Source organism: Globicephala melas, chromosome 2, assembly GCF_963455315.2.
Source record: "Globicephala melas chromosome 2, mGloMel1.2, whole genome shotgun sequence".
In the NCBI taxonomy this organism is placed as follows: domain Eukaryota; kingdom Metazoa; phylum Chordata; class Mammalia; order Artiodactyla; family Delphinidae; genus Globicephala; species Globicephala melas.
In genome coordinates this window covers 123,021,509-123,045,461 of record NC_083315.2, presented here as the reverse complement: position 1 = coordinate 123,045,461, position 23,953 = coordinate 123,021,509, and the positions used below count along the sequence as shown (strand labels likewise).

Genomic DNA, 23,953 nt, shown 5'->3' with positions numbered 1-23,953 from the left:
TCACGCTCCTGCTTAAAAACCTTCACTGGTTTCCCCCCATGCTTTTAAGAAAAACCAAAACATTTTAGCATTGAAAATATAGTCCTTCGTAATAACACCAGCCCTCTTACTGGTTTCTGCCTTCCCATAAATTTACAAAACCCACTGTTCCCTTTTAAGTGTCTATGTCCCTTTTATGTGTCTCAACCTTTCAGTGTGTTTTCCTCTGTCTACAGTGCTTGCTCTCCTCACAGGTGAAAACTCAATTTTTTTTTTTTTTTACTTGATGTAGCTTTAGTTGACTTTAAAAGAAATTGTATATCACAATTATAAGCTTTGGGAAGAAAAAAAGGATATACCAAATAGTGCAGTTTACATGGCAAGTTCTAAAATACAGTATTTAAAGTCAGGTGATTCATTTCTTCCATTTGCCTCTCCAAATCAACTGTCCACCCTTCTCTATCTTGACCTTTGCTCGCTGGTTTCTGGTTGGGTCTGGAAGAACAGAAGGGAGGAGTGAGGTCAGAGTATTTATTCCCCTAGCTCCTTCCATGCAGTCTCCGTATCACTTTCTTCTTCCAGATTCCAAGTTTCCCTAAACCATTGTAAATAGTCCCTTATTAACCACTTCTCAAATTACCCTGATGTTGATAAGCCATGTATTTCCTTCTGGGATTGTGACTGATAAAAGAGCAAAAAACTTCTTATACCCAGTGTTAGTCGCAGCTTCTTTCTGGGCTATTCAGTAAAGATTCCTGTTTATTCTGTTCAAAATGTAACATGCAATGAAAAAGCACATAAAACACCACATGGCTCATTTATTACAGAACATATTTTCTCTAGGGAATGCTATTCATTTACATCATAAATAAATCCATCATTGAATAGTGGTGGCTCTTGTATTCAAAACATTTAGACTCCTGTATTTAGTGTTCTTTCTTACTGGTTAAAGCAAATAAAATTGTGGCTCTAGGAGATTTAAATCCAAACACAATATGGATATTGTCCCTCTCTACTATTATATGATCTGTGAGATTTAGTTCAAATGGTATCGCCTCAGTTCAGTCTTCCTGAGAGTTATTTGGATCCTAAAATGCTCCAATTTGAATAATTTATTTTTTATTTTATTATTTATTTTGGCTGCGCCTGGTCTTCGTTGCACCATGCGGGATCGTTTAGTTGCAGTATGCGGGCTTCTTAGTTGCAGCATGCATGTGGGATCTAGTTCCCTGACTAAGGATTGAACCTGGGCCCCCTGCATTGGGAGCCCATAGTCTTACCCACTGGACCACCAGGGAAGTCCCTTGAATAATTTGTTAAATTGTTAATCTGTGTAATGTTTTCCCAGCTGTCGAAATGTCAAAATTAAAGAAAGAGGGAGATTTGCATTTTAATTTCTCCCACCCCAGCCCCAATTTCCCTATTCCAAGCCTTTTTGTTCTCTTGTCACAGGGCTATGAAACTGTATCTGTAATTGTTCATGACTTCCTATAGCAGGTCCTAGGGGATAAAAATCCAAATCCTTGCGTTTACCATTTTGTTCTTGTTCTTACCTCTACTTTTATCTGGAACCTCTCTGTCCTGCTCACTGTGACACATGGAAGATTGACTTCTTTCATCTTCTTAGTTTTTGATCTTTGCAGGTACTTAGAATGTGCTTTTCCTTTCTTTTCTCATTGTCGAATAACTCAATCTTCAGAACTTATTTGAAATGTTGCTTCCTTGAAGATATCTTCTCTGATCCCACAAGCCTGGGTTATGATACTGTTATTTTGCCCATTAAAAATCATGATACCTACATTTTCATTATGGATTGTATCTTTACTAGACATGGAGTGTTGGATATAGTATGTTGCAAGATTGAAGTAAGGCTGTATGTTGTTATAAGTTAAGGACTAGGACATTTCTACATTCTTCACAAATAATGCTGCAAAAAGAGAATAATGTGAATGCAAGAAGAGGATAGGGGTTATTCTTTCAGGGTGATTGAGTTTTCAGGCTTTAATAGCTAAATCAACTGGGGTACCATGAACGGCTTGTGAAAGAGATTGCTGATATTTGCAAATATATATTGTGTGTGTATGTGTATTGCTGTTTAGCTACTGTTAATGTATTCCATGTATATTCATACATATACTTTTTTTTTTTATTTTTGGCTGTGTTGGATCTTCGTTGCTGCACGCGGGCTCTCTCTAGTTGCAGCAAACGGGGGCTACTCTTCGTTGTGGTGAATGGGCTTCTCATTGCGGTGGCTTCTCTTGTTGCAGAGCACAGGCTCTAGGCGCATGGGCTTCAGTAGTTGTGGCACGCGGTCTCGGTAGTTGTGGCTCACGGGCTCTAGAGCACAGGCTCAGTAGTTGTGGCGCATGGGCTTAGTTGCTCCACGGCATGTGGGATCTTCCCGGACCAGGGCTCGAACCCATGTCCCCTGCATTGGCTGGCGGATTCTTAACCACCAGGGAAGCCCCATACTACTCTTTTAAGTATATTCATATTGCTGTGTTAGGTATATATTTTGCTTTTTAAAGTTTTTTTTTTTCTTCAGGTATCAGGTAATAATGTGCCCAACTCCAGGAGCTGAATCATAATCAATACAAACCAACTGTGGTAATCCCATTCCTATTTGCCAATGACTGATTGAGGGATAGAAGGGGTGACCCAATTCTGGTCAACGAGACGTAAAGAGAAATTGGCTGTTTCTATGGGTGAAGGAGAGAGAAACTAGTTCTAGACATTATTTGAGCCCTGAGTCAAGCCAGCTTTGAAGCCAGAGACTTTGACTTCTGTTATAAGCATCAATAAAAATAATTTTCCTTTTTGCTCATGCCAGTTGGGTTTTGTTTTTTCCTTTTCTCTTTCTTCTCTTCCCTTCCCTCCTTCCTCCTTCCTTTCTTTTTATCCTCTTGGCCATAGATTTAATAAATGTAAAGCTGTAATTTAAATTCAGAACTCTGCTGGGAATCCCCTGCCGGTCCAGTGGTTAGGACTCTTGTGCTTTCACTGCCGATGGCCCAGTTCGATCCCTAGTCGAGGAACTAAGATCCCACAGGCCTGGCGGCGCAGCCATCAATCAATCAATCAATAAATTCAGAACTGCCTTCAGAGTCAGTTCTCTCACAGGGGTCTGAAAGCATTACATTCCTCTTTTTTCCACCACCTGCTTCTCCTCCAGTGTTCTCCATTTCAGTTAATGGCATCAGCATTCACCAGTCTCTAGTGTGAGAAACTTCTTTAACTTTGACTCCTTTATGTTCCAAATCTAAGTATGTCATCAATTTAGTCAGTCCTGCCATCAGAATACCTTTCAGATCTATTCTTTCAATTCTCACTCCTGTTATACTATTCTTTAGACCTTTACTATCTAGAATCTGGCTCTGAGCCCTGGATAGTAAGATCACTATACTCTTTCCTATTGAAACTTGCTAGAACCTCACAATCTTTTTCAACACATTGAACAGGCAGACCTTATCTATCCATTAGGCTGGGACATCCTATGAAATCCATTTGCCACAGGAGGCCTTCGGATCGGTGTTTCCATCCAACTATCCCTCTTCTACTAGTTAACTTTTAAAATACACCACCCCCACCCTTGAAAACATTGCTCCAGAATAAATTTCAAACGTATATAACATTTTACTCAAGTACTATTTATTCGGCACCCAGTATAGGCCAAGGCACCCAGTAAATGCATAGAGGTGAACAATTCATTCAAGACTGGTCATACCACACCATTGTCTTCATCTTACATAACATTGTCTCACACATTCCATATTTAATAAGAAAAAAAAAAGACTATTTGCTAAACCTACAATTCACTTTGAAATCTGTTTATCCCACTGTTGCCCAGAGAAGAGTTTAAGTATGAATTTAGGTATTCTTTTACAGAACACATTATGAGACTTGAATTCATTCTTGTTGATATAGTACTTAAATGATTTTGCCTTCGTTTGATGTATTTAACCTTCTAACCAGCAATGAAATAAGTAGGGTTAGCTTATCTTGGCTCTAAAGATCTCTGTAGTGTTTCTGCCCATCTCTCCTCAACTTCATTTGCTGCTGGGAATAAGTTACCTTTGTACAGAATTTGAGGTTTACAAATGCTTTCTTATACATAATCCCATGTTAATTTTGTACCTCACACCAACTGCAGGATATATGTAAGGTTTAACAAGTAATAGTAAACCTGGGTTCCAAATCCATGCTTTCTGAATCAAAGTCTTATGCTCTTTACCTTCACAATTTCTTGCTTCCCTTTCTTCTCATCTCTCTTCTAGTCGTATCACTGTCTACCTCCCTTAGCACTTTGATATTCACTACTGTCTCTTTTTTGCCATGTTTTCTTCTCTTCACTTTACCCTTATTTTCAGATTCTCCTCAGATTACCATATCGTCATTTAAACTTTATTACACAGGCAATACATGTTGCTCATTTCTGAGAAAATAGAAATTGCAGAATAGTGTGCTGAAAATATTAAAATAACTTCTTTACCCACAGATTACCACCATTAACATGTCGGTGTATATAATTCCAGTTCTGTTTTCTCTGTGTGTATATATTTAACAAATAGAGACACTGTATTTTGTAGTCAGGCTTTTTCCCTTTAACACATTGTGCACATGGCCCTGTGATTAAAATGATTAACATTTTTAGTAAATATATGCTATCAATTCCATTGGGTAAATACGCCATTTAAATTTTTTGCTGTTTATTTTTTAGTTGCAGTGCTGGTGGGGTTACACTTTTATCACTATCACTGCTTGTAAAAAAAAAAAACAAATTCCTTTATTTCAATTTATTCAAGCCTTCAGCTTTTCTTTAGTTCTTTCCATCAGTGATCAGTCGCCAATTCTTTTTGATTTCTGGGTTGGTTAACAGTTCTTGGCAACAGAATGCTAGATTTCTGAGTGCTCAATATCAAGAAGTTACTAATACAGAGAAAAAACTTTTAGGCGTGGGACTCTGTTACATTATGGCTATTTTCTTTATAATAAAAACACACAGATTGTGTGAAGTAAAGTTTCCACATTACTAGTAGCGATATATTTACTGTACTTTTTTCAATGCAAAATTCAAACTATATCTACTGAAAATAAGGGATGATTAAGCTTTAAATAACGTAGTGCTCTTCTTTGGCCTTTGAAATTTATATATTTCAATATATCCAACAATCAATCAATGCAAATTTACTAGGCACATTTGCAATGAAACAAGGGCAGTGGTAAAAATTAATAAAATTTAGAATCTGTAACTATTGTTTCAATAATGAATATCACAAAGGTTGAAGCAAAATTTAATAATGATTTCAGAGTTACAACTGAAGTCAAAAGCATCTAAGCCAGGTGTTGGCAAACTATGCCAGAGGCCTGAGCCAAGAATTTATTTACATTTTTAAAGGGCTGTAAAAAAACAAAAACAAAGAATATGCCAGAATCTGTGGCTTACAAAGCCAAAAATATTGATTTTCTGGTCCTTTACAGAAAATGTTTGCCAATTTTGGACCTAAATTATAGGAACATAATAAAATACATTTAGAAGAAAAGGAATTTTAAAAGAATGTATTTAATTATAAAACAGTGTATATAGACAGAAAAAGTAGCCACATCTTTACTCTCCTTTCAGATTAGCTTCAAACTTTTTTTTTTTTGCTTTTTTCCTCAGAAATTGCAGATAATACAAAGAATCACAATTTAAAAAGTAGCCAAATATCAATACATTAGAAAACTAGTCAGTGACACAGAAGTGAAAAAGAATGAAGGTAGTTCACAATGGTAATAAAGTGATCTTAGAGTAAACTACAACATAGAATCACAGAATTTTAGAGCAAAATGGAACCTTAAAAATCATCTAGTCCAGTCCTCACATTTTAGAGATGAGAAAATTGAGGCCTAAATCTGGCAAGTGACTTGCCCAAGGTCACAGAGTGAATTTTCTGTAAAGCTAGAACTATAACCCAGGTCTATTGTTAGGTCAATAGAGATAGGTCAATATTGTATCAAGTAGAACAAGTGAAAATGATAGGTCAATATCAGAATACATATTTTCCCCATTTTAACAAATACAGAGTTGGAAAAATAGGACACCTCTCACACATCTACAGAAATAAATCCTTTTATTTTATAACATTCCTTTTCGTTTTTAAGATGCATACAGTACTTGTTGCCCAAGAATTCTGAGAAAAGCTATAGAACACCTGGCACTATATTTGAGAATTACACAACTGGGCAGCAAAATAACACCTTTATAAATGTCAGGACATATAGAAATAAAATTTAGTGTTTGCACACAAAAATAGGGAAATTACATTCAACACGTTTTCTTAAACGTGCATTTAAAATATTTAAATGTTTTCTAAAACTTTGGTCGTCATGCTTTATTATAACTTGTTAAATTTCACAATTATATAGATGATTAAACCCAAATGGTAAGCAAATATATCACATTAACACAGCAGCAAAAGCAAGCTAATACTGCACAATCATATTAGCAGACTGATTTCAGAAATACATGTTTTTCACAAATAGCACACAAAACTTTGTGATAACATAGTTCAGTGACTTTTCTTCCACTTCATAAAATAAGGCTGAGTAATGAGACATAGCAAAACATGATTACATAATAAACAGTATATTTTTAATTAAAAGTCTAATTGTACATATAGGGCAACAAATTTCAGTTTCTACAAAATAGTGCAAATGAGCAGGACTTTTCTCAAAAATATTAAAATTGGATTCATTCCACATGCCTCAGATTTCATGAATATTAGATTAGATTATTTTAGATTTTTGTGTGATGGGTGCAAATGATAGGGTTGATATAGGACAGATGTGTACTCATAGGCTGCAAATAAAAATAGCTATTGACTTAATTTACGGGATGAGAAGTACAGGCACTGAAAATCTAACTTTAAAAAACTTCCATTGTCATCATGTAAACAGTTTTGTTCATATTTCATCAAAAATTCGTAATTCATTTCAAATTGTCATATCAAGCAATTCTTCTAAACTCTTTTTTATATGTGATGGTTGAGATGCAGCCTGATTTAACAGATTCTGACCCATCTGTGTAAAAAGTGCTTTTGATAATTTAGCTGTGGCTGTGCGTATATTTCCTCCAGCTCCAGGCAGCGAGCCACTATTTGTCATGTTCCCTAAGAGGTGCCATAAAACAACCAACACTTTCTGTTCTGTGGCATGGGGCTTCCTTTGATAAAGTTCCGTAACAATATCTGAAACACAAAAATATGGTAAACAGTGAGGTTAAAAAAAAGAACAAACAAATTCGAGTTCTGAGAATTAAAAAGCATATAAAATAAACGAAGCTTCTTCCCTATGCCATTTGCCCTGAAATGTTTGGTATCTTAAAAAAAAGTAAAGTCAGAAACTTTGCTCCCAAAGATTGGGATCTTCAAGTATTAGAAATCTATATATGACAGGCAAAAGTAGTAAAGACAGAAACCAAACCAAAAATTCATCACAATGTTTTCCAAATGTAGTTAAATCAAGACATATACAGTTTTAACTCATGGACCTTTTATTAAATACATAATTTGAAATAGTAGTTTTCCATCTGTACCAATATTTGATTTTAATGTCTTTTTATTTATCCTGTTTATTTCTACTAACAAGAAGACTAAACACTTACTGGGGAAAAGAGGAATAAAATTCTTTTGAAGAAAATTTTTGGGTAAAAGTCTTAAAAGGTCCTCTTTCGGATCATTATACAATTTATTTCTACTTCTTGGATAATGATATTGAGTTTAGTAGCTATCCTAAAATTGAATTGAAATGTCCATCAGTTTATCCTTAGTCAATAAATTATTTCTTTAGAAATAACAATTTAAAAATATTTACCAGCAAGCTTTTCGGTCATATCCTGTTTTGCCTTTCCATTTAAAAACTGGGCTTTTGTGCAAAATGGCTGTAGAAGTAAGTAATTATCTAAACAAAAAGAATAACACAGAGGCACATGTTTAAAGAGTTACAAGATCTTATTTATTTTCCATTACACAGCATTGAAAGGAAAAAAATCCATGCAAGTGAATGCAAATGTGTTAGAAAGATTTAATCTACATAGTTAAACACTTTTTTAAATTCTCTATAAACCTTAACAGAGTAATATTCTTACAGCAAATGAGAAATAAAAATAGCTCACAGAATATTAAAGGAGCTGTCATACAGTATAAAAAAGAAAAAGAACTGCCCATCTCCTAGGCATCTTATTCCAAATGATAGTACATAGGTTTATCAGAAAAAAAAAAAAAAAAGAATTGAAATTTTGGGGATAGTTTTTACCTTTACTGATTTTTTTCAAATCTCTAATTTCATAGTTTCACAGGAAGTTGCAAAGACAGTACAGAGAGGTCTTGTGTACTTTCACCCAAATGTTACATCTTACATGATTATAGTACACATCAAAACAAGGAATCTGACATTGGTACAATATGTGTATATAATTCTAAGTCACTTTATCACATGTATAGATTTGTGAAACTATCAGTACAATTAAGATACAGAACTATCCTATCACCCCAAAGATCTACAGTCACATCTAGCCACTCCTCCTAAACTGCCCTTAAACCCTGATAACCACTAATTTGTTATCCATCTCTGCAAATTTGTCATTTTGAGAAAGTTATACACATGGAATCCTACAGCATGTGACCTTTTGGCACTGGCTGTTTTTCACTCAGCATAATGACCTTGAGATCCATCCAAACTGCTTCATGTATCAATAATTCATTCCTTTTTATTGCTAACTAATATTTTATGGTATGGATGTATCAGTTTTTTTCACCATTAACACACTGAATTATATCTAGTTTTTTGCTATTACAAACAAAGCTGCTATGAACAATCATGTGCAGGTTTTTCCATGGACATAGGATTTCATTTCTCTGGGATAAAGGCCTAAAACACAACTGATGGGTAAGTACATCCTTAGTTTTTTAAGAAACAGCCAAACAATTTTCTATAGTGGCTATGCCATTTTATTTACATTCTCACCACCAACGTAAGAGATCCAGTTTCTTTGCAACCTTGTTAGCATTTGGTGTTGTCACTATTTTTAATTTTAGCTGTTCTAATACTTGCTGTGGACTGAATGTTTGCATCCCCACTCAAATTTATATGTTGAAACCCAATCCCCAGTGTGATGGTGTTTGGAGGTGGGGTTTTTGGGAGGTAATAAGGTCATGAAGGTGGCACCCTCACGAATGGGATTAGTGCCTTTATAAAAGAGACCCCAAAGAGCTCCCTTGCCCCTTCCACCACGTGAGGACACAGCCAGAAGATGGCTATTTATAAACCAGGAAGAGGGCCCTCACTCAACACCAAATCTGCTGGTGCCTTGATCTTGGACTTCCCAGGCTCCAGAACTGTGAGAAATAAGTGTTTGTTGTTTTTAAGCCACCCAGGCTGTGGTAGTTTGTTTTAACTACCCGAACAGACTAATGTAATGATTACTTGTGTAATGATTATGGTCTTAATTTGTATTTGCATTTCCCTAATGCCTGGGGATGTTAAACATCTTTTCATGTGTTTATTTGCCATCCATATAAGTGTTTCTTCACATCTTTTGCCCATCTTCTAATTAGATTTTTTTTTTTAATGTTGAGTTTTAAGACTTCTTTACTTATTATTTATTTATTTGTTTATTTATCGGCCAGGCCGTACCGTACGGCTTGCAGGATCTTAGTTCCCCGACCAGGGATAGAACCCAGGCCCCCTTACAGTGGAAGCCCGGAGTCCTAACCACTGGACCGCCAGGGAATTCCCAAGAGTTTTTTATATATTCTAGATATGTGTATTTATCAGATATGTGGTTTGCAAATATTTCCTCCAAATCTGCAGTTTGTCTGGGAGGATAATTGGGATGATGACATAGAGGATGACTTGTCCAATTAGTTACGAGCTACACTATAGAAATATGGTTCTAAGATGGAGACCTCATAGCATCCAGAACAAGTATGAAGCAACCTAAACTTGAATTGTTTACTAACTTCTAGGACAGAGAGCCCAGGATGGGACACTTAAAAAATATGTTTATTTCATTATCTGCTTGGATATATTTTTGTTTTTGTAACACAAAAATAAATATTTTCATGTAAAAAAAATAAGGTCTTTTGCAAAGTAAATGTTTTACATTCTGATGAAGTCCAATTTATAGACTTTTTTTGGATCATACTTTTTTCCTTTTTTTCACCAAGCACAGGTCCTAAGGATTTTCTCATGTGTTCTGAAAGTCTTACAGTTAAATTTTACATTTAAATCTGTGATCCATTTTGAGTTAATTTTGTATCAGATATGAAGTTGAGGTAGAAAATAAGAATTGAAAAAGTCAAAAAGAAGGGAAGAGAAAGTCAATTTAATGGGATGGTATTTAATCACTAAAAATAATTAAAACTTTTACTGAGAAAATAAAAAAAATTCTGTCACAACATGAATTGACAAAAATTTAACAGCTAGGTTTTCAGTATTAAAAAAATTTGTAGAATCAGAAAATACGAAAGTAAAGCCAAAATAATTTGAATGCCAAAGTAAGATTTCTTACCTACATGCTGACTCAGTGCCTGAACAACATTTGTGGCAGCAGCATAGATGCCTGGATTCTTGGAATTCAGATTGTTATCTACTATTGCTGGGATGAGCATGTTGATTATAGGAGATAAGTTGTCTCTAAGCAAAGGAATCATTTTGTGCATTGTTTCTAGAGCCACCAGGTTTACTTTACTATTGGAATCATGAAGTCGAGATTTAAAAGCATCAAAGATCTGGAAGTAAATTGGTAAATTATTTAAAGTGAAATAATGTTGATATCTATTATATTTAAATTCCTTATGACATTTCATAGTATCCATCCTACTAAAGGAGAAATGTACTATTTAAAAACACACACACATCTTACTTAACTTGAACTTAGATAATAGGAACTTTATAAAAATGTTGATGCTAAATCTAAGTGTCCAGTCTTCTTATAGCAAAAAGAGAAGGCTTCAAACATCACCTAAAAAGACATCTTACTAAATTAAGGTTGAGAAATTTGGTTCAGTACACAGATAACTGATTTACTATAAATGTGATAAAAATGCTGTTTTCTGAAATGTACAGGTTTAGCTAACTTTAAAAACTTAAGAAAAGTTTCTATTCTTTTCTCTATTTGTAACAGAAGTAGACATGTCCGTTTTACTACAGAGATTTAATCTAGTTTCAGTTTAGGTTTCTCATGAGAATTTTAGATGCAATTTCAGAGTTAAGTTTTTATTATTACCTCTTAACCTGAGTACTTAAACAATTGTTCCTTGCTCTTTTAATTCTTAGCTTTCATAACTTCAAGATATAATAAAGTGAATGCTAAGCAATTCTTTACCTATATCAGGTGAGGGAAGAGCTATTCTGTGAAACCAAGACTATTAACTAATAATTCCTGATATATGTAGATATAGATATATGAAAATTACTCAACAGATATCAGAAAATGTAACTTTCTGATTCCCATGACATGGTAACATGGTTCTTTTCTTCTGAAAATTAAGAGACACGACCACTAGAATAGAGTTATTATAGTATGTTTGCCAAGTTTAATGAACCTAATACAAATTTAAAATGGAATTTAATGAATAAATTACTAATGGGATTAACTGAACTAAACTCTGATGAAGCATAAGTAATCTATACTCTGGTACCACTAACATTTATTAATTTACTACTGTCTCCCTTTCTATTGCTTCTTGTCTTCCTATACAAATTATAAAATATAAATATATATTTATAAATATATATTAACATAATATATAAAAATTAGCATACGCAGATTTCTAACCTACATATGAAAACTTTTATTAACTATTCCTTAGTAATATCAACTCTCTTAAATGCCCTGGTTTTTAAAATATTTATTGATTAACTCAGCAATTTTTTTTTGGGGGGTCATACCTCATGGCTTGCGGGGATCTCAGTTCCCCAGCCAGGGACTGAACTCAGGCCATGGCAGTGAAAGCCCGGAATAATGACCATTAGGCCAACAAGGAACTCCCTCATTCAACATATATTTACTGAATGCCAGGTTCTAAGAGCTCTGAGAATACAGAGCTTTCAAGGAGTTACCATCTAGTGGGACGAGTCAAACAAATAAACCTATTTTCTTACCTTTTTCCTCAATTACTTTCAATTGTTCTAGAATGCTTTTAACATTGCAAAACCTAAGCAGTGCATTCTTTTCACTAAGTTTAACACTTTACAGTAATATATATATAATATTAAGAAAAAGGGCAATTTTTTATGCTAATGAACCTTATTAACCACAGATTGAAAATGAAAATTAATTTTGACAGTCCTTACCTTCACAATGTTTCCAACAACAAGCTCTTGATTGTTTTCAGTATCTGATAAAAGCTGCTTAATCCCATTAATACGATCACGAAAGTCTTTTGCATTTAATAAACCTGTTATGACTTTAATGTACTCAGCACTTTCTAAGGAATTGCGGGGAACTGATTTTCTGGTGATTTCACGAATTTCAGTTACCTCTCTAAAATGAAAGAAAGGTAAAACACAAACACAATGAATAATTCTCATCATGTATTCATTTTTGAAAAATTCAAAAAATGACTTAACCCATAGCCACGATACCTGTGTTGGGGGTCCCTAATATCTCCCCTGGGTTTGGTGATTTTCTGGGAGAACTCAGGATTCAGCATGTAGCTTTACTCATGGTTAAGATTTATTACAGCAGAAGGATATAAAGCAAAATCAGCAAAGGGAAAAGGTGCATGGGGTAAAAGTCTGAAGGAAACTAGATGGAAACTTCCAAGAGTCCTTTCCCTGTGGAGTCACACAGTATAAACTTAATTCTTCCAGCAACAAACTGTGACCACACATATGAAATGTTTTCTACCAAAGAAGCTTATTAGAGGCTCTGTGCCCAGGATTTTTATGGGTAGTTGGTCATGGGTGGTCCTCTGCCTTGGACATACCAAAATTCTAGACTCCCAGAAGGAAAGCAGGTCTTCAGCTTTAACCATACTGTTTGCCTAAATAATAGAGGCACAGTAAATTACTCTTATCAAGTTAAAGAATGGGGGGGAAATCCTCCTGAAATTCTAGTTTCCAGATGCTAGCCAAAGGCTAACCTCACAAGCTGGCCTTTCCAAGGATACCAGTCTCAGGCCCGATATGTCAATCCTTTTCTGAAAAATAGCCATGTGAATATGCCTGGGAAAATTAGAATCTCAAGACCAGTGGGATTTACTATTTCAATGACTTAGTATTAGTAACAATACATTAAAAGAATTATAGACAATGACCCAAATAGGATTCATCCCAGGGATGCAAGGATGGTTCCACATCCACCAGTCAATCAATATAATATATCACATTAACAACATGAAGGATAAAAATCATATGATCATCTCAATAGATGCAGAAAAAGCATCTGGAAAATTCAACTTCCATTCACGATAAAAACTCTCTACAATTTGGGTATAGAGGGAACATACCTCAAGATAATAAAGGCCATATATGACAAGCCCACAACATCATACAACAGTGAAGGGTTGAAAGCTTTTCCTTTAATCTCAGGAACAAAACAGGGATGCCTACTCTTTCCATTCTTATTCAACATAGTATTGGAAGTCCAAGCCAGAGCAATTAATCAAGAAAAAGAAATAAAAGGCATCCAAATTGGAAAGAAAGAAGTAAAATTATCTCTATTTCCAGATGTTATAATATTTTATATAAAAAAACTCTAAAGATGTCACCAAAAAATGTTAGAACTAATGAAAAATTCAGTAAGGTTGCAGGATACAAAATTCACATATAAAAATCAGTTGCATTTCTATATACTAACAACCAACTATCTGAAAAAGAAATTAAGAAAACCATCTCATTTATAAATGCATCAAAAAGAATAAAATACCTAGAAATAAATTTAACCAAGGAGGTGAAAAAGCTCCACACTCAAAATGAAAGAAATTGAAGAAGACACAAATAAATGGAAGACATTCCGTGCTCATGGATTGGAAGAATTAAGATTATTAAAATGACCATACTACTCAAGGCAATTTACAGATTCAATGCAATCCCTATTGAAATAACAAAATTAGAACAAATAATTCTAAAGTTTGAATGGAACCACTAAAGCCCAATTAGCTAAAGCAATCTTGAGAAAGAACAAAACTGGAGGCATCACATTTCCTGATTTCAAACTATATTGCAAAGCTGTAGTAATCAAAACAGTACGGTACTAGTTTAAGAGAGACCCATAGATCAATGGAACAAAGTAGAGCCTAGAAATAAACACACAATTAATTTATGATATATGGTCAATTAATTTATGATAAAGGAACCAAGAATATACAACGGGAAAGCATAGTCTTTTAAATGGTGCTGGGAAAACCAAACAGCCACATGCAAAACAGTGAAACTGGACCCCTATTTTACACCATACACAAAAATCAACCCAAATGGGTTAAAGACTTGAATGTAAGACCTGAAACCATAAAACTCCTAGTAGAAAACATAGAGGATAAGCTCCTTGACATCAGTCTTGACAATGATTTTTTGGATTTTACAACAAAAGTAAGGCAACAAAAGTAAAAACAAACAACTGGGACTACATCAAACTAAAAAGCTTCTGCGCAGCAAAAGAAACCATCAACAAAATTAAAAGGCAACTTACAGAATGGGAGAAAATATTTGCAAATTATATATCTGATAAGGGGCTAATAATATCCGAAGTATAAGAGGCACTCATACAATTCAATGGCAAAAAAACAACCTGATTAAAAAATAGGCAGAGGAACTAAGTAGACATTTTTCCAAAGAAGACACAAATGCCCAACAGGTACATGAAAAGGTGCTCAACATCATTAATCATCAGGGCAATGCAATCAAAACCACAGTGAGATATTATCTCACACCTGCTGGAATGGCTACTATCAAAAAGACAAGAAATAACAAGTATTGGTGAGGATGTGGAGAAAAGGGAACCCTGTGCACTCTTGGTGGGAATGTAAATTGGTGCAGCCACTATGGAAAATAGTATGGAGGTTCCTCAAAAAAATTAAAAATAGAACTACCATGAAGAACTCCAAGTGCAGGAAAGGGAGTGAGGCAGCCATTCACTGTTTTGGAAAATAACAACTGGGTGAAGAGGCCTCTAACTATGCCTCACCAGGGTCTTTAAAAAAAAAAAACTACCATATAATTCAGGAACTCCGTTTCTGATTAATATATCCTAAGGAAATGAAATCACTATCTCTAAAATATATCTGCATCCTCATGTTCACTGCAGCATTATTTACCATAGCCAAGACATGGAAACAACCTAAGTGTCCACTGACAGATGAATGAATAAAGAAAATGTGGTATATACATATACATTCAGCCCTAGAAAGCAAGGAAGTCTTGCTGCTTGTGACAACATGAATAGATCTTGAGGGCATTATGCTAAGCGAAATAAGTCAGAGATAGATAAATACTGTATGATCTCACTTAAACCTAAAAAACCAAACTCATAGATACAGAGAACAGATTGGTGGTTGCCAGAGGCAGGGGTTAAAGGGTGGGCAAAATGGGTGAAGAGACTCAAAAGATAAAAATTTCCAGTTGTAAGACAAATGAGTTCTGGAGTTGTAAAGTACAGTATGGTGACAATAGTGTAGATTTGGAAGTTGCTAAGAGAGTAGGTCTTAAAATTTCTCAGGGAAAGAAAAAGAAATTGTAACTATGTGAGGTGACGGATGTTAACTAAATTTATTATTGTGGTAATCATTTCACAATATATTTACATATTAAATCATGCTGTATACCTTAAACTAATACAATGTTATTTTTCAATTGTATCGCAATAAAATTGGGGGAAAAAAGAATGAATGAAAATAGTTCATGGCAACATTATTAATTATACAATGTATAGACTATTCAAAGCAAATATTACAATAATGTATTGTGGGGATTATAGTATGTAGAAGTTAAATGCATGACAAAAATAGCATAAAAGGGGCTTCCCTGGTGGCACAGTGGTTGAGAGTTGCCTGCCGATGCAGGGGACATGGGTTCGTGCCCTGGTCTGGGAAGATCCCACATGCCGCGGAGCGGCTGGGCTCATGAGCCATGGCCGCTGAGCCTGCGTGTCTGGAGCAACGGGAGATGCCACAACAGTGAGAGGCCCACGTACCGCAAAAAAAAAAAAAAAAAAAAAAGATGATAGGCTTAAACCCAACCATATGAACAATAACATCAAATATAAATGGTCAAACATCCCAATTAAAAGGCAGAGATTGTTAGACTGGATACAAAAGCAAGACCTAATCACATACGATCTACAAAAAACATACTTTGAAAAATTTATTCTGAAACTTGATAACTGGGGATTTATAGCCAAGATTGAGAGGGTCAGTGGATGGAAGATTACTAAGAGTAGACATCAAGAGTAGGGGGTTTCTTACTAAGCTGGTCTAACAAGATTTTTGCTGAAGACAAGCCAGATACTTATATATCAAAGATGGAGGATGAGGAACCTGCTCAGATATCAAGGGTGATAAGTATGAAGGAGTAGAAGGAAATGACTTAGCAGGATTCTTAACTAAGACTAGCTTAGGCAGGCCAAGGACATGGCCCAAGGATGAGGCCTGGTGTAAAAGAGGGCTCAGAGGAGGCTGTCTAAAGTTTGTCAAAGAGAGACTCTTTGTCAAATAAGAAACCAGTTTACACCTACATGGAAAATAACAAGTATTGATGAGGGTGTGGTGAAATTGGAACCCTCTTACTATTGCTGGTGGGGCTGTAAAATGGAGCCACTTTGGAAAACAGTCTGACAGTTCTTCAAAAGTTTAAACACAGTTATCTTACTACCCAGCAATTCCACTCCTTATACCCAAGAGAATTGCAAACATGTCCACAACAAAACCCAAATATCCATCAACTAATGAATGGATAAACAAAATGTAGTGTATCCATACAATGGAATATTATCTAGTTGTAAAAACGAATGAGGTACTGATATATGCTACAACTTGGATAAAGCTTAAAAACATAATGCCAAGTCTAAGGAATCAGTCACAAAAGACCACGTATCATATGATTCCATCTGTATGAAATGCCCAGAATATGCAAATCCACAGAAACAGAAGGCATATTGCCTAGGGCTTGGAATGGGGGGGTTGCAGGGAAATGATAGTGACTATTAATGAGCATGGGATTTCTTTTAGAGGTGATGAAAATGTTCTAAAATTAACTGTAATGATGGCTGCACAACTCAGTGAATATACAAAAAACATTAAATTGTATGCTTTAAATAGGTGAATTATGTGTTATATGACTTACATCTCCACAACACTGTTATTAAAAAAAAAAGACATATCATGTAAACACTATTACAATAAAATGGTTAATACTAGACAGAGTAGACTTCAGGAAAAAGTGAGAGACTTCATAAGGATAAAAAGGTCGTTTCATCAAAAAGTCACAACTATCCTAAATACCTGAACATAAGCACATTGCATCAAAATACATAAAGCAAAAAATGACAGAACTTAAAGTATAAATAAAAAAATCCACTACAGTTGGAGATATTAATACTCCTATCTTAGCAATTAATAGAACAAGTAGACAGAAAATCAGTTAGGGTATAGAAGACTTGAACAACAGCTACAGAAGGCCACACCCCATGCAGAGAAAACCCAGCACAGAGGAACTGAGGCCTTGGACATGGAGGTGAAGATGCCATGAGAGAAGAAGGGAGCTAAAGTGCAGTGAGAAAAGTGGCCAACTGAGGAAAATCAGGACCCTAGGAGGCAAGAAATGGGGCAAAAAGGGCCCGCAGACTAATGAAGTCAATCAGACTGAGAAGGGTATTGAGGAGGAGAAAAGAGCTGAGGTGGCAGGTGAAATGAGCCCCTCATTGGTAAGGTCCTGGAAGTAGGCCCTATTTACTGCATGAAGAAGTCAGCGATTTCCTCTAGAGTCCTCATAAATTAAATAATAATTCATTCTAAAATAATTAAAAGAAACATAAATACACATCTTCTCTCACATTTTGTTTTGAAACTTTTGCCCCAAAGTGGTTTGGTCCTTCCAAGCTATAGAATAACGTGGCATACACAGTCTCTGCTCTGGAAGCAACCTAGTTCCTATAGTATATTATTTCCTCTAAAGAACTCTTTTAACATTTCTTGCAGAGCAAGTCTAATGGAAACAAATTCCCTCATTTTTCGTCTAAGCAAGCCTTTGTTTCTCCCCCACTTTTTTTTCTTCCAATTTTATTGAGATATAATTGATATACAGCACTGTGCAAGTTTAAGGTATACAGCATAATGATTTGATTTGCATATCTCATGAAGTGATTACCACAATAAGTTTAGTTGCACCTAAAGAAACAGAAAAAAATGTTTTTAATAAATAACTTTTCTCCTTGTGATGAGAACTCTTAGGATTTACTTTCATATATAACGTACAGCAGCATTAATTATATTTATCATGTTGTACATTACACGTCCCTCTGTGAAGTACACTTTGAATAACAAAGTTCCAAAATTCCATGGATTTTTATTTTTTGTAAAATTTATTATCCAAAGACATACAAATATAGAAAATATGAAAGATACCTATGTATCTACTCATATAATTTTTAAAGTAATATTTAAAATATATTTTAAAATATACCAGAGATCATAATAATTCTGAAAGATTTTTATAAGTTATATAATCAATCTATTAAATATTGCTAAATAGCTTAAACAGGTTATGCAATTACATATACAATTATATTTATAAAAATTTTAAGAGTAGTTTTTTTTCCTGGTTGGTGATATTATGTGATTGGTTAAATTCTTTTTTTTTTATTTTAAATTTTTATTACATTATAGTTGATTTACAATGTTGCATTAATTTCTGCTGTACAGCAAAGTTTATCAGTTATATATATACATATATCCACTCTTTTCACTTACTTTTTTTTCTCCTTTTTTTATTTTTATTTTTTTGAATTTTATTTTTCATACAGCAGGTTCTTTTTGGTTATCTATTTTATACATATTACTGTATATGTCAATCCCAATCTCCCAACTCATCCCACCACCACCCCCCCGTTAAATTCTTTTAATGTTTGTATTTTCTCAAGTGTTTTTCCCCCTTAACCATAATTATGTATTACTTTTATAATCAAGGGGGGAAGTAAAGCCTATAAATTGAAAAAATTAATCAGAGTTGTCCAACACTGGTCAACTATTGACAAGTTCAATAACACTAAAGTTTTACTAATGTTTAGCTCATGTAAAAGCAAGTTGCTGTGAATATACAATTACCTTATTAAATCTAACTACCTCACACTTTCTAAGTCCTTACCAACTTTTAAAACTCCATTAAATTTTGACAAATACCCCTGGGATAGTTCATGAAAACATTCAAATAGACTATCATCACTATCAGGGAGTAATTTCTGTAATATGTGGACAAGCAAACGCTTCTACCTTTCAGCTGAATTGAAAGCATCTCTAGAAACAGATGATGACCTTGTATTTCCAACACTGCCAGTATGAGATCGTCTTCCTTTTGCTGAAGGAGTATCTAGTGGTATCTCTCCCAAACCCTATAAGAAAGGCAGTGTAATAAAAGTCTTAAAACTTGTAAAGTGAAAGAATGTGTACAATGGAATTTTCATAGCAGTCATTGTTGATCTCTTATGGTTGAAAGCATTTTAATAATCTGCTATACTTGTGCTTTAAAGGGTTTCAGATATGTAAACTATCTTGTAATTAGTAGTAAATTAACAAAATATGTACCCAACTACTAGGAAATGATATTGGCTTGGTAAAACTGTTTAAATACAAAACTTAACATCTATGTTTTGTAACTACTCTTCTTCAAGCTTAAAATCTATACAGAAAATATGAACACATTATATAAACAATGAATTCCTATGCAACACTAGTATGAAAATAAACATTTCGAAAGAACTATTTAAAACCTCTTTTTTTTCCTGATACCTGTACTTGAAATAACTCACAGATATAATCTGCCTCATTTTAGTAAGACAATCTTTTTGCATGGTTATTTTGATAAATTCTATATGAATTAAGCTGAAATCTTTAATATCAATAGGAAGAAAAAAATGCTCTAAAATGTTTACCACAATACATATTTGAAGTAGTATCCCTTCATAAATGAATCCTTTGCCTAAGCTTACCAGAGAGGAATAACATAAATTAACACAGAAAAATTCTACATTATTAAATTAAGCACATTTTTGCAAAAAACAATGTGTAAACAGATTACTTTTTTATAAGACACTTTTCACATTTCATTTCACTTGATATTCCCTCAGTCACGCATTTTACAGACATTTTTGAATCCCCATTATCTGTCATGATATATAAGACATGGGGCTTCCCCTCAAGGATCTCCTTATCAACACTCCACAGTGTGGTAGGAGCTCTAACGGTAGAACGTACAAGGTAAAGTAGGAATCAATTGTAATAAACATCATTATCCTCATTTTATAAAAATAAAAATTCTGGGTTAAAGAAATGATGTGCCTAAGATTATATAGTTGCTAATTCTGAGTTGTGATTCAAACCTGTCTTGTAATTCCAATAAACCACACTACATTCTACCAAATATCAAGCTTCTGTTCAATAAACATCTACTGACACTATGAATGTCTACTCAGTACTGCAGTTGTTGAAATGCTACTGTAGATATATTCTAAATGGTTAACAGAAATAATCAAAGAAGTAATTATTTCTATCCTTTACCTTCCTCAGCAAATGAACTTTGTTTTTAAAGTTGTTTATAAAATAAACTTCTTCTACATACCTTTTGCCTTAAGCTTTTAACAGATTCCTTAATATATGGCAAATCTTTAGATGGGACATACTTTTCAAGCATTTTATCAAAGTTAGGATGACACATCATGAGGAAAAGCATCTTTCGGCCATAATACCTATGGATATTTAAGAAATACATAAATAATTCTATAAATCTTAACAAGCTCAGTTTCTGTCCTTAGATACAATTTTTTTTCCAATAGAAAAAACCTATCAACATCAAGATTATCATCTCTATTTTAAATAAGTCATTGAAATGTAGTTACACTAACTGGATTAGAAAACACAGCATTCTCTTGCCACCCATCTTTAAAAAAACATGGCTTCAAATCTTTCAGCTATGTGTCAGATCAGAGCCAAAAGCTCTGACTCTATTTTTCAGGCACCCGAGGGTCCATATCAAGGCTGGCATTTGGCAGAACTATGAATTAAGAGAACTGTGTCTTTGTCCTGGGCTCCTTGCTCGGTGACCTTTTGCTGCTCACTTGCTGGCCAGATGTTCTGGCCTGAGACAACCTTCCAAAGGTTTTGTATTGCCGACCCTCTCTCTTTTCCTTTTCCTGCCAAAACTTACCTGGGTTTCAATTCTTCAAAAACCTATTCTTTGCTACTTAAAATACAACCAAAGTTAGTTGGTAAATCGTGGCTGATATATTAATGAATGTCTAATGTTCTCCAAACTAGGTTTTTTATGCTATATGAATTTTAAAATAATTCTTTTAGGATAATACCTTAAGCCAAGATATCATTCTAATGGGTAAATGATATGGTGGAAGTGCATACTGGAGATATTTTTGGATGGGGTGGTCGGTATAGTACCTCATAATAAAAATACATTATTATTCTTCAAGGAGGCTTGGCCCTAAAATAATTACAGTTATACTTTTACCTACAACTTGGAATTATGACACTAGAAAAACTAGGGAAGGCAAGGCTTTTGTGGGGGAGATGAATAGGATGATCTCAGCATCATTTATATCAACCAGACTCCTTCAAATGTAGTGAAATTACAGAAAGGGAGGTTAATAACAAAGAATAAAAATTACTTTTCTTGCCCCACAACCAGAATAAGGTCAACACCCGGATAAGTAGCTCCTAATCAGTTATAGTTTCAAAGGTGACTCTAAAGTTTATCCCAGAATGTTAAGGACTGTAGGTCTATCATAGGCCTTAATGATATGGGAATGGCTAAAGCAAACAAGTAAACATGCAAAAGGGACACAAAGTGTAAGAAATACTAAAACTGGAAGGTTGTAATTATTTTGTAATTTTAAAATTTCAAATAAGAATCTAAGAAACGACAAAATGGATTAGAAAAGTTACTATGCCATTAAGGAAAGGTTAAGATGTACACAAAACAGCTATTGTAAATTTTATTTTGTTCCTAACTACTCTATTATGATCCAGCCCTCCTAAATTGTTTTGAACTTTACTGTAGTATGCAGAACTTCTAAAATGGTTCCCCCAAAGATGTCCTGCTCTAATTCCTACAATTTATGAATATGACGAGAAATAACTTCCAGGATTATGTTATATGGCACAGTTGACTTTAAGATAGGGGGATTGGGCTTCCCTGGTGGCGCAGTGGTTGAGAGTCCGCCTGCCGATGCAGGGGACATGGGTTCGTGCCCCGGTCTGGGAAGATCCCACATGACACGGAGCGGCTAGGCCCGTGAGCCATGGCCGCTGAGCCTGCGCGTCCGGAGCCTGTGCTCCGCAACGGGAGAGGCCACAACAGTGAGAGGCCCGTGTACCACAAAAAAAAAAAAAGATAGGGGGATTATCTGGGTGAACCTAATCTAATCACATGAACCCTTAAATGCAGAGAACTTTCTGTGGCTGGTAGAAGAAAAAGAAGTCAAAGAGATTCCAAGCATGAGAGGGATTCAACTTGCTGTTGCTGGCTTGAAGATGGAGTGGGCTGTGTGAGAAGGAATTCAGGTGGCCTTAAGGGAGCTGAGAGAGGACCCTCGCTGACAGCCAGCAAGGAAACAGGGACCTCAGTCCTATAATCACAAGAAACTGAAATTGGTCAAAAACCTGAATGAGTTTGTAAGCAGATTCATCTATAGAGCCTCTAGATAAGAGCCCAGCACTGTTATTACCTTGATTTCAGCCTTTTGAAACCCTAAGCAGAGAACCCAGTTGAGCATGCCAGACTTCTAACCTAAGAACGGTAAGCTAAAAAAATCTGTGTTGCCTTAAATCACTATATTTGTGGTTATTTGTTATGCAGTGACAGAAAATGAATATATCTACTTTCTATGTTAGCTTTTGGCATAATGACTTCCACAAGATTAACTGTAGTTACCTAAAGTACTGAATATCTTTGTCTTAAAATGTTAAAAGTTTGATATCCTTCTTTACTTTTTAGTCTCCATGAAGTCAGGATCCTACCTTCTTCCTTTAATCTATGATCATATATAACTGCCATAATTTTTAGATTTTGTATGGGACATTATAAATATCTGGTCCAACCTTACTAACTTGATAGACGAGGAAACAGAGGCTAACAGAGGTTAACTAACTTGCTTAGGGTAGACAGTGACTGGAGCTAGGAGTTGAACCTAGGCTTCTGACTACTTCCAAAACTTCTGTCAGCATTACAGCTATAGTACCATCCACATCTTAATTATTTTGTTATCTTTCTCTGATTGTTCTTAACCTTCATAAAACTATTCTTCAAGTACAGACAGCAATCAGAAATTCATGGAATTTTCTAAGTGAACGTATCTCATGTTATCCATTTTGCTTCCTGTATTTTTCCTTGATTTTACCAGGCTACTTGGAAAATATATCATTTTCCCCTAAAGGCATTACCTTACATTTGCCCACAATGAAGTTCTTCAGCCACTTTTCTGCCCACTCATACAGTCTTGTGCCATTTTCATGCAGATCATCCCTGTGACACAGCATCTCACTACCCAGAAGTATGTAGTGTCATCTGTAAATTTGGAGAATTCACTGTGCACTCCCTCAAGACCATTTACAAACTGGTTAAATAAGATCATCCCCCAGCACTAATCCCTGGGGATCCCACTTTTCCATTTAGAAAAATGTTCATTCTTCTTTAGCCTTTGTTTAAGCCCTTAAAGTAAGACATTTAAGCCCTTAAAGTACACCATTTAAGCCCTTAAAGTAAGAGATTCAGC

At 34.8% G+C, this 23,953-nt stretch overlaps 1 protein-coding gene across 2 annotated transcripts in view; it reads right to left on the bottom strand.

Moving 5' to 3' along the window:
- Positions 1-4,737: 4,737 nt before the first annotated feature.
- Positions 4,738-23,953, bottom strand: part of TOGARAM1 (TOG array regulator of axonemal microtubules 1) — an 82,310-nt gene continuing 63,094 nt past the window's right edge. For both annotated transcript variants that reach the window (XM_060294776.1, XM_030854858.2), the window contains 6 exons: positions 20,791-20,917; positions 19,446-19,564; positions 12,316-12,505; positions 10,529-10,748; positions 7,831-7,917; positions 4,738-7,205 (listed from right to left, as the gene is read on the bottom strand). In XM_060294776.1, the coding sequence (XP_060150759.1) occupies positions 6,952-7,205; positions 7,831-7,917; positions 10,529-10,748; positions 12,316-12,505; positions 19,446-19,564; positions 20,791-20,917 (997 nt within the window). In that variant the 3' untranslated portion in view covers positions 4,738-6,951. The remainder of the gene's footprint in view (positions 7,206-7,830; positions 7,918-10,528; positions 10,749-12,315; positions 12,506-19,445; positions 19,565-20,790; positions 20,918-23,953) is intronic.